The 12,033-nt window shown below is 33.1% G+C and overlaps 1 protein-coding gene across 1 annotated transcript; it reads left to right on the top strand.

Moving 5' to 3' along the window:
• The first annotated feature begins 251 nt into the window (after positions 1–251).
• Positions 252–11,762, top strand: LOC103837713. The gene is made up of 2 exons (XM_009114086.3): positions 252–11,276; positions 11,420–11,762. The coding sequence occupies exons 1-2, from the start codon at positions 10,815–10,817 to the stop codon at positions 11,474–11,476; spliced, it is 519 nt and encodes a 172-aa protein (XP_009112334.1). The 5' UTR covers positions 252–10,814; the 3' UTR covers positions 11,477–11,762.
• The last annotated feature ends 271 nt before the right edge of the window (positions 11,763–12,033 follow it).

Genomic DNA, 12,033 nt, shown 5'->3' with positions numbered 1-12,033 from the left:
CGTGCACGTCTCAGAATCCCTCAAAGCCGTACTCCATCGCCGAACACAACGAGTCCAACATGTAAAGAACTGATTCCAAACACTCTAGTCCTAAACAAGGCAACACATCGACTAACTGGGAACAGCCTCGACACTAACCATCAAGTTCCTAACTTGTCTATGAACCGAGATCGATTTGAGCAGTGCCAAAGGCAGGTGAGACGCTATAGGCAAATACATGGCGGAAGACAAAAATATTAAATGTTGTTGTATATATGAAGGCTCTGTGCCAATGTGAATTATAACGGAAAGAATAAACCTAAACTATTACAAGTGGTCCTTGAACTCATTTTTGGTAATTTCCTCTGCTCCATTCTTTTACTAACTATGAGATGAACATGTACTCCTATGCAAACTCCTCGTCGCTCGTCTGCTTCTCCTGCATTTGAGGCGGTTGTGGCAGCGGCTGAGAAGCATGTGTCGTCATGTATACCATACGCAGAACTGTTATTCATCCCCGACTCAAACTCAGCATCCATTTGATGATTTTGCTCGTGCTGCTTGTTGAAAACTCGAGTCCTCGTTGTTGTCAAACTGTGATGATGCGGCTGCTGCGGTTGCGTGTAACCCCAGTGCTGCTGCGGTTGAGACATAACACTCGTCTGCGTTTCAAACGCTTGCTGCGGTTGCAAGAAACCGGGAAGTTGCTGCGGCTGAGACATAACACCAGTCTGTGCTTCATACGCTTGCTGCGGTTGCAAGAAACAATTCTTCCCACCATACCAACCTAGGAAATAAGTTAACTAAAAGTTAAGTTGGGACATTTTACTAAATCTGTTATCTCCACTAAGTTTCTAATCATTACAATTTGATTATTATTTCGTTTTATTTTAATGTATTTTAGTTTGTGATAAAAAACTTATATTAAAGTTAAATATAATAAAGGAGTTATAATATTTTAAATAACACAAACAAACATAAATTACATAAAAATTTATAAAAACAATCTTAAAAATGATAAAACAGAATATCAAACTATAATCGTAATAATAATTAAGTAAGCCTTAATCTTCACTTAATAATGTGCCAAATGTTTTCCATATATGCTCAACCAAATCAAATTTTAATTGGTGATACATATTTCGATTACAAACTCGAATCCGATTACCAAGAATGTTAGCTATAATAGCAGGCATATTTGTAGAATATGTAAGAGATACAAAATGTTATGATACTTGATAAGCTAAACATGAAGTCTATATATAGAGAAAAAAAATAATAAGTATACATAATTATTTTTAAATATCAAATCTTAGTAATATTTTTTAGTTTTGAAATTTATATTTTAGTACCTTTATATTATTTAAAAACCTAAATACTATTATTCTATTAGACTTCAATTATTTCAATTTAATATTATATATTTTTATATTTATATAAACATTATATATTGTGACTATATTTACATAAATTTTCCAAAGTTTTATTATCTTATTGTATTCTTAAATTGTATTATATTTTACACTGACCAGACTTAATATGATGAAATTTCTTAATTATCATATTTAGTAATTTATTGAATATTAAATCATATAGTTTTTACCGCAATTCCCAATGTTACAAACTTGCAAGACATCACACACACACACAACAAAACTTGCATTAGAACAATTGAAGCATGTTGGGGTTATGCTCTGTTTCCTCTTCAGTGATTCTCAGATTCTTCCTTTTTGATCATAAGAAAACAGTTCTTTTGTCACATCTCACCTCTAGATTCTCTAGGTTCTTCACTGAATATAGCCTTTGATAAAACAAAATAAATAGTAGTCATTAACGGCCTCAATATATATTGATGTGCATTAATTCAACTTCTTAACAATTTCTAGAAATTTCCCCCTAATTGGACCTTGGGAGTTTACAATGTTAAGAAGCTTCCCTATTAACGTGAATAATAATAATTTAAACAGGGAAGAATCGTATTTGGTCAGTGGTAGATATACGTAGCACATACTCCAATTAATTCCCTACAGCTCATTGCTTCCATTTGTCAGCCTATCCGATGCCGACCATATTGAAGTCTTTTATTTTTAAAATTATTTTTTGATTATCAATTGCTTGATAAAATAATTCAAAATACAACAGTATAACCCCGCACGTACGCCTCCGTAGTACCCTGTGAACATCTTTAGACGCATTAACTAGTACTAATTACTTTAAACATTATATATACAAAAATACATTATCATGAATTAATCATATACGGCCAACCCTTAACTTCTAGAAAAAAAATAGTTGTGGATATACTGCCGATGCATGTATAGGCCATTAGGGATCCAACACATACATATTATGACCTTTCTAAACGTTATATATCAAATATAAGTTTGACATCCTCACAGTTTTTTTTTTTTTAATTTAACCACAGTGTCTGGCGACCGAGATTAACCGACTATTCTGTGAAATCCAGAAGTACAATGTTAAATTCTGGTGGCCAACAAAAATCGAACTGCAGATTCACCGTATCAGGGTTATTCCTCAAGTGCTACTAGCCTAAGGCCCGTTGGTTACATCCTCACAGTTACCAACATATTTAACATGTTTACCAAAAAAACACATAATTATAAAAAAAAATTAAATATCACTAGATGCATATATTCCTAAATTATGACATCTTTGCAGCAATATATTAGTTTTATATTTATAATGTTTAGATGATATTCTAAATATTTTTATATCATCAAATATTATTTTAATATATAGTCAGTAAAGTGACGACAAAAAATGTAGTCAGTAAAGTAAATGATCAAAATTAATGAAATAGAACGTCTCCTTCGAGACGCGTTGACGATTGCACTAGTGAAGCTTGTGTGTTGTGAGGGCATCTCCATCCCAACTCCATTTTTTCCTTTAAAATGGAGTAAAAGTTGATATGAAGTAAGAAATGCTTCAACCCAACTCCATATTTCACTTCATAATGAAATTTACTCCATAAATGGAGTAGTTTATTTTTTGTTTGTTCATCACTCCATAATAGAGTGGGAAATGGAGTAGGGTTGGAGCAATTTTACTTCATTTTCACTTTTACTCCATTTTGAAGGAAAAAATGGAGTTTTACATTGGAAATGCTCTGACCAATAGGCAATAGCCCATATGAAGTGGTAGATTCCTTGGGGTGACAGAATAGTGAGTGATACATACTTATATATGGATGATGATGGATTTATTTTGTTTTCACTTACATATGACAATTAATTTAAGAGTTTAATTTTGATGATAAAATGAAACATTTGTCTTAATCCTAATTTTAATATATATATATAATATAAATTACATGACTTATAAATTATTAAGCTTAATCTAAAAAGTTAATGAGCTAATAATGGTTGTGAGAGCAACAATATATATATATATATATTTGATCAAAAAAATATATTGTGTTTACTTGCTAACGGGTTAGGATGCCCCGTATGAATGGCCGATCGACTTTTGCTTATGATGAAGAAAACCAGAAGTAAATCATTTGCCAAGAATGCTAAAATGGGAGAACTAGAGAGACATTGAAGAGTTCTGTTTTCAAGTTAAGTTTGTCTTGGTTCACAATCACGTGATAAGAATGGGAGGACGGATGCGCTACAAATTCAATTTGTTGTTTTCGAAAGCACTTTAGTATTGTAGTTGGCTAAGCCAATAATGTAATTAGATTCTTATGATATAATCCAAATGTGAAATTCCAAATCTTATAAAATAGTGCACTAAATATTTTCAAAAAGGTCAAATCAATTATTTTGGAAATTAACAGAGAACTCTAACTTTGACCAGTCATTCGGACGAGAGCGGTGGGGCCTTAGCAAAAAGAAACGTGGCGTGAACCCACTTGCCACTAGCACCTGAGAAAAGCGCACTTAGAACCATGTGATTGACAACCGGTGTCCTTTGACTGCACGTTTCAATTTTTTATTTACTATAATCATTGTTAAAAGACTTTGTAGTATTAATATTTTTGAACACTTTTGTCATTTCCTATAGAGGTTTGGGTTCAAGTATTTAGCATAACCGAAGCTTTTTATCAGATAGTTCAGAAAATTAAATCAAATGCATAAGACCCCAAAATTTACAATATGCAAAAATAATGCTTCCAAACATTGACAGTGCTTAGGCTAAAAACAGAAGGATTGTAGATAATAGATAAAAGGAAAAATGATTGCTAGCTACGTGAAGTATTGGTCACCACATGGCTAACCATGCAAACTAAACTAATGTATACTTAGCCACACAAACTATATGTTATGCATGACAACATCCCTCAACTTTATGATGTTATGTAGTTAACACCACGAGTTTAATTTCATTTATCCAAAAACTGATGTGAATGTTAGAGATCGTTTAAATATTTTGTTTCAACAATTAAAATATGATCGATCCGACTATAATTTAACTAAAATTAGATTTTCACCCACATTTTAAAAGCGTAAGAATATTTATTAAAAAACTCTAATTTACAAAATAAATATGTTTTAACTTTTTTGATTAGTGTTTTAACATTTTTATTTTAGTGTACTTTAAAACTATATAATTGTATTATTTTTATTCATATAATCTGTTTTGTTATGAACTTTTAATAAGTAATGTTTTAAAAAATTTATTTTAGTGTTTTGACATTTTTGTTTTAGTGTCTTTTAAAACTATATAATTCTATTATTTTTATTTAATCTGTTTTGTTTTTTTAATTATTTTAATCTGTTATCTTATGAACTTTTTCTAAAAAGTTTGTAATTCGTTTGATTAATTGTATGATATATAATTGTTTGATAATTTTTTAATTATAAAACTTATTTGCTGTCAATTTACTAACTCTAACATTTTATTTGTTTAAAACTTATTTGATGTCAACTTAAACCAAACATAATCTTGTGTATATAATTACAAATTATATACTTTTAAGAATAAAAAAATCAAAGAATAAGAATCTAATATGAAAGGTCTACTAAATTTAAATGAATGAAATTTTTGTTTATGAAAAAATATATAAAATAATTCATTAACTTAATAATTTCATATTAAACAAATAAAATGTTAGAGTCAATAAATTGACATCAAAGAAGTTTTATGGTAAATTGTTTTATCAAATAAGTATATATCACACAATTAATCAAATGAATTACATAAATTTTATTAAAAATTCATACCAAAACAGATTAAAAGAATTAAAAATAAATTAAATAATATCTTATATAAATTGTATATTTAATGTAAATAAAAATAATATAATTATATTGTTTTAAGATACACTAAAATAAAAATTTTAAAACACTACTTATCATAATTTATAAAACATATTGATTTTGTAAATTAGATTTTGTGAAAAATATTTTTACGCTTTTAAAATATGGATCAAAATCTAATTTAAGTAAATTACCGTCAGGTATGTCACATTTTAATTGATGTAACGAGAGATGTAAACGGTCTCTGACATACACATAATTTTTTTGATATGAAATTAAACTCGTGATGTTAACTACATAACATCATAAAGTTGAGGGATGTTGTCATGCATAATATATACTCCGTGTAGCTAAGTATACATTTGTTTAGTTTGCATGGTTAGCCATGTGCTAGCCGATACTTCTTGTAGTCAACAATCATTTTTCCTAGATAAAACGTTTTCTTATTGCTACTATATAACAAGAATTCAAACCCTTTTTTTTTGTAACGCAGAAAATTTATAGTATTATAAACTATAATAAATATTACACCAACAACTAATAATTCTATTATTTTATAAAAAATTATGTCTGGCTGCACTATAATAAACTATCTTATAAAAGGCGTACTTGTTGTCAAAAAAAAAATCGTACTCAATAGTATTCATTTATTATGTTGAATATTTTTGTTAATATTTTCTTTATTAACCTGTCTAATTTGATTTAAAAAAAATGATTCTTCTAGTATAAAAAGTCGAACTAATAAACTAATAGACTAAAGAAAGTTTCAATAAAATTCAACCCTTAAAAATATATAAAAATGTAGCAGAGCATATATATAGAAACTTCTTACATGCCCTTTCATGTTAACGACTTACATCATGATTAAATTTTGATTTCACACTAACTAAACGAATGTAAGATGATTAGTACCTAACATTCACGTAAGCATTTAGCCAATTAGAAAATTAGACGCAATAACAAAATTGTTCACTTTGGTTATCTCTCTATGTGTATACAGTATACGTTACGTAATGTAGTTGTGTATATATATATAGATGTAATTATATACTACTACTAAATGAGTGTAACAGAGGAAGCACGTGTGGTCAGGGAAAGGGTCGGCATCGCCAGCTAATAACACTATTTTCACTATTGGGTCAAACCGCACCCACTGCTCGAAATATTATGATTCATATATTTTTATATAAAACCTTCTAACTATGATATTGCTACAAAAAAATTGTCTTCAGTAAATTGTTTAATCTTATATATATCCATACCTGAAAAAAAGTTACCAATAAAACAAAACAATTAGTTCATATACGTTTAACAAGTGGTTATTATTTTATAAATTTCAATTAATGGAAGATTGAGTTTCTTTGAATATAACATCGAACTCACACTGATGACAAATTCTATCATCTTCTCTTTCTAGAAACCTCCATCTTCTCACTAAAGACCAGTTTTCTCTGAATTCTGTTTTTCCGGCCGACGACGGTGGGCTATCACAGACACGTCGTCGGTCGAGATTTGCTTTTTAATTATTATGTTTTGTCATCTCGGTTTGTATCGATTCGGATTCAGTGGTTCCTCTAAGCTGCATGTCCGTGGTTTTAAGTTCCAGTATTGCACCTTCTTATGGTGGTTGACTGGCTTTTCGACTCTGGGGCCGAGCCATTTTTTCTTCGATGGTGGTTGCTGGCTAAAGTATCGGATGATGGTGATGGTGCTGTCTGGTTCCCTCTAGAGTGCTCGAGGTGTGATGGGTTCGTTATCGTGGTTGATGGCCCGAGCTTAGAAGAGATCTCGATTCCAATCGATTGAAGCTCTCCAATGCCCAGGCGCATCGGTTGAAGAGGCCGATTCCACAAAACTCTAATATAGTCGTTGGAGGTAGTTTCGGTGGTTGTGGTTAAAATCCCAGATTGAATCCGGTGGTAAAGTCCTTTGGTTACGGCTGATGAAATTTAAGCCGGTAAAACAGTGGTGATCAGGATTCCGGTGTGGTTTCCTCTGTGTGTGATTCGAGATCCGTCGGCTCCGATAGACGTTTCGGTGGTTTCCGGCGTAGACTTTTCAAGCGGTGAAAGCAGTGGGAATTTCGGCACGTGTCCTCTATGTCTTTTCAATTTCGACACGTTGCTTGGGGTGGGTTTAATTGGGTCGATGTTTGGGCTTCTTTATGTTTTTTGGTGGACTTGTTTGTAGGCCCGTTTTACACATTTGTTGGTGGGTTTATGGTGTAATATATATATATATATATATATAATAAAATTTAGATGGCAAAAAAAAAAAAACGTCGAACTCACATAGTCGAGGAAACTAGTGGCTCAACGGCTCAATGCATCATCTATCATTTTTGGAAACAAAGAAATAATGTGATGCACAACCACCTTGTCCTGCCACCCATCGTTTTATTCAAGCTTATTGATAGAAAAATGCGCAATACTATAACAACAAGGAGAGATAGAAAGCAATTTCTCACCCTTATGGCTAAGAGCAGCATTATCGTACAAAAAAATGAGGTGCTTAGTCCTATGTACCCCAAAAAAATGCCAAACAACGATGCTTTCAGCTGCAAAATAAACGCCGTGTTTTTTTTGTTGCTTCTGCTCTTCGAAGACTTCACCGACACGTGGCAGTCCGTGATTAATTTTTTTTTAATTTTTTTTAATTAGGTAAAAAAAATAAGCACCCCCTAATGGAGTGCTGGGACAAAGATGCTCTAAGTGGATGCGATGACTTGCGTTTTTCTAATCTTCATCTTTGTTGCAACTTTGTTTTTCCTTTTTTTCCAAGCATGTAACATAATCTAGATCTACAATGCTTGTAAATCTAATTTCATTTCTATGATATTTACCTTTAGCAACAAAAAAAAAAATTTCTCACCATACAAGAGTAGCTGGAAATGTTGAAGCTTTAACTCACGTAGATGGACAATGTACAACAATACTTTTTACAAATCTTTGGTTGAGTTTATTGCACGAACATATGAGCTGAGATGACACTAGCTAAATTCATACACTTTCTGCACAAAAACAAAATAAGACGCTCTGGCTGTCCCAGAAGCTCATTAATACAGTTATTTTTTATATAAACTATTAAGAACATTGTAGAAAAAGGAGTGACGTTGCTTTCAAAGACACTTCCGTGGAAGAGATGCCATCTCTCCAAATCTGACTACTATGACACTTTCCTTTTATATCTCTTCTCCCTCATTTCTTTCCATTTTTATTAGTTTTATCAATTATTCAAATTTGAATCTTTCATGGCCTCGAACTGCGACTCTTGAAGACACCGACGCCCTAGATCTGTTCAGGCGCGTGCGCCAGCTCCGGCTCCGTTCGTTTCTGTCTCTTTTTGCCTCCTGCCATCTCCTCCTTCTCTCGTCGATATGCTCGCGACCCTGGTGATGGAAGATGACTGTGTCGCTCAGATCTGGTCAAGTAGATCTTGATTTTGGGCTTCGGTCTTCCTAGCTGGTGAAGCGGCGAGACGAAAGAAGATATGGAGATTAGGTGGGGGGTCGGCTTTTAGGCTTAGGGTTTGGAACCCAAATTTTCCGTTCGTACTGTTTATGAAACTTGGTCGGTTTTGGACTGCTTGGAGATGTTGGGCTTGGTGTGCTGTCTCTGTTCTTTGAAATCAACTCTTGTGGTTGTTGATTTTTGAGGGTCAGAGCCTTTAACGAGATCTACTTTAGTTTGGAGGAGAATCAGAGGGAGATAGATGTTTTTAGGAGACAATGCTCCATTGATGGTCGTTTGTCTCCGATTTGTTTCGTGATTTTCCTGGATTTCGAGTGGAGTGTTTTTATCCAGCTACCGGCTGTGTGAATAAGACGTGTTCGGGAAGCTTTTTTTGGCTTCGCCGTGGGGTGTTAGGCGTATGAGGCGCGTGGAGAGCACAATCAAGGTCCAATGGCGAGTCTTAGTTGGGATTGAAGGGTGTGTACAGCAACGGTTAAGGACTCTAACCTCTCTCGAATCTGTTTATGCGTTGGTGATGCTCGTATGCGTCCTGTCTACCTCGTTGTTCTTCTCCTCTGGTGTTATTTGTGGATGTGTTCTCGTTAGGTATGCCTGTCCTTGAGTGCAAGGTGGTGCTCTCCGTTCTTGTAGTGATCTATCCCTTCCTTGTTTTAGCATACGATGTTCTTTGTTGTTGTTTTACTCTTGGTTCCGAAGGGTGTTGTTTTACCTCGTCGGCTTATGGCTCCGGAAAGGCTTTGTTCCTTTGTCGGCTTTGTGTAAGGCATGGTTATTTCAATTTTAATCCAACAGATGACAAAAAAAAAAAAAAATCTTTCATTTTTTGGACCCACAATCATTTCTTACTTACCAATGGTATTTGTGAAGCTTGCAAAGCCCTAGAAGTGAAAAGTAAACTACACAAGGAGGTATCTTTTCATTATTCCACTAGAATTGAAAAGTAAATGCAGGTTGACCAATTATATTTTTCGTAATTAGGTTCTTTCTCTCTCTCTCTCTCCGATAAAAACATTAAGTAAAACAATAACAATGAATATAATATGTAGTAGTAACTAAATACCATACTAACCATACTATTGAAGGGAGTATTAAGTTATCATATCCTGAGGAAGCCTCCCGCAATCATCCGATAACGCTTTAAAATAAATCATCCATGGAGATTTTACTCTATATGTTTTGTTAATTAGATGGCGACTCTAAATTAATTTTTAAAAGTTAGCTGCGTACATGGGTATTTGTTTTTTTTGTTCTGAAACAAAACAAGCAAAGAGGTATGTGACTCTTCGCAACTTCTTAACAGTTTTTTTTCCATAAACATTAATAATATTTTTAACATAACCTTAATACTGGTCAATAGGAGTATATTACAAAAAAACAGTGCCTTAACTTTTTTTTTTTGGTCAAAACAGTGCCTTAACTTTAGTTTTATTGTTAGTATAAATAGTTCCTCCTTTTTTTTTGTTCACAGTAAATATAGTTCCTCCTAAATGAAAATGAAATCGACTATCAACGTATTCATAACTAGGAGACACACACAGTTATTACGTTATGACAAAACATCATACCATACGTTCACGATCTGACTTGGCAATGCATGCCACTTTATATTTTAAATTCCTGTTATAAAAGGCCAAAATAGAATGAAAAAAAATAAATAGGATGAAAAAAAAGAAGGCCAAAATAGAATAAATAAAAATAAAAGGTGCTGATAAGTGTGCTAACGTCAAAACCAATTAACCACGTCCTACTATCCAAGTATGTTAAAAAAAAACTATGCATTTCATGTCACAATATCAAAAATAATTACCAGAATCCACCAATAATTGAACTGTGTTTGAAACACTTGGATACAAAATTATATCCAATAAATAATTTCGCCCCAACAGTAACATCTGCCTTCAATAAAGATATCATTTTGATAAAAATTAATAGTATTATACACTATTTAGCTTATTATGGCTTTATCATTGATCCTTTGTGCAAAAGAACTAAATGAGTATTGGGTACTATATAATACTACTGCTACTGCACAAGGCTTCTCTGTGCAACTGACTGTCCCTACCAGAATTAAATCTCTATCTCTCTCCAAAAGAGTCTTTTAACTGAGTTTATAATTCGCCACAATAGAGCTCTGTCTCTAATGGCATGCTTAGAAATGTACAACTTCAGTGGTGGTGGTGACATAAGTCCTAGAATCTCTTTCTCTAATGATTTCGTTGAGACTAGGCCTGAGACGACGAAGACGCCAAGATCAAGCCCTCTCTCCAAACCAGAGGGTTCTTCCTCAGCTACTGATAACTTCGAGTTTTCTGTCTCCGACTACACAATGATGCCTGCTGATGAACTTTTCTCTAAAGGAAAGCTGTTGCCATTCAAGGAGACTAACCAAGTCCAGAGAACATTGAGAGAAGAGCTCCTCGTCGAAGATGAAGAAGAAAGTCCTCATGAAGCTACCAACATCTTCTCTCTCAAGCGACCCATCTTCTCATCTTCTTCCTCTAAGGGAAGGTGGAAAGGGCTTTTGAGCCTTAAGAGGACCCATGGTGGGTCTAAGAACAATGAAGAACCATTTCTTCACATGATCGATAACAAACAGTCTCAGGTATGTACTACTTTATCTCATATGAGTTTTTTCATAACGCCCACATTAATTTCTTCTGAGTATTGATGAGAGTTGTGTAATTTGCTAGTTTTATTAGATATAAAAATATAATTTTTTTTTCCTTCCAATTTTTGGGGTTTCAGGAAGCAATGGGTGGAAGAGAAGGCTTAAGTTGCAGGGGCATGAAGAAGAGTGTGTAGAGCTTGCAAAAAAAAAGCTTCTGGTTAGTTTTTATTAAGCTAGGAACATGGTTGCTTCCATTTTTTTTCTTTAAATTTATTTTACATTTTATGTTAAACTTAGACCTGAAATGTTGTTTTAAAAAAAAATAGGCACTTATGTGCTGTTGAAGGGGATGGTTTATTTCATTACCTCTTTCCCACTACTCATGTTTCATCGATCTTGTGAAGGGATGTAATTTTATTTGGGTGTACAAAGGAAAAGGTAAAAAAAAAAAAACAAGAGTGAGTAGTTCAGAAAATTTAATTTCCAGTTTTAAAAATTGAAGTAACGCATATGACTTTTGTCATCGTCTTTATAGATCTACTCTCTGACGATTTATTACCATTCAACTCCAACTCATCTCTCGTTGACAGCATTATCTGCTGCCTGCGTAATGCATCAAAGATTCTGAAATAAGTAAAAACATATTGGTGTATTGTGTAGTTCATTAAGTTTTCCGATATGAAGTAAGTGTGCAAATACATGGTTTCAACAGTTCTGGCATTGGCGGTATTGACAGAAAGTTAATTTTGTT

Source organism: Brassica rapa, chromosome A09 (genome assembly GCF_000309985.2).
Source record: "Brassica rapa cultivar Chiifu-401-42 chromosome A09, CAAS_Brap_v3.01, whole genome shotgun sequence".
In the NCBI taxonomy this organism is placed as follows: Eukaryota; Viridiplantae; Streptophyta; class Magnoliopsida; order Brassicales; family Brassicaceae; genus Brassica; species Brassica rapa.
This window is presented reverse-complemented; position numbering and strand designations above follow the sequence as displayed.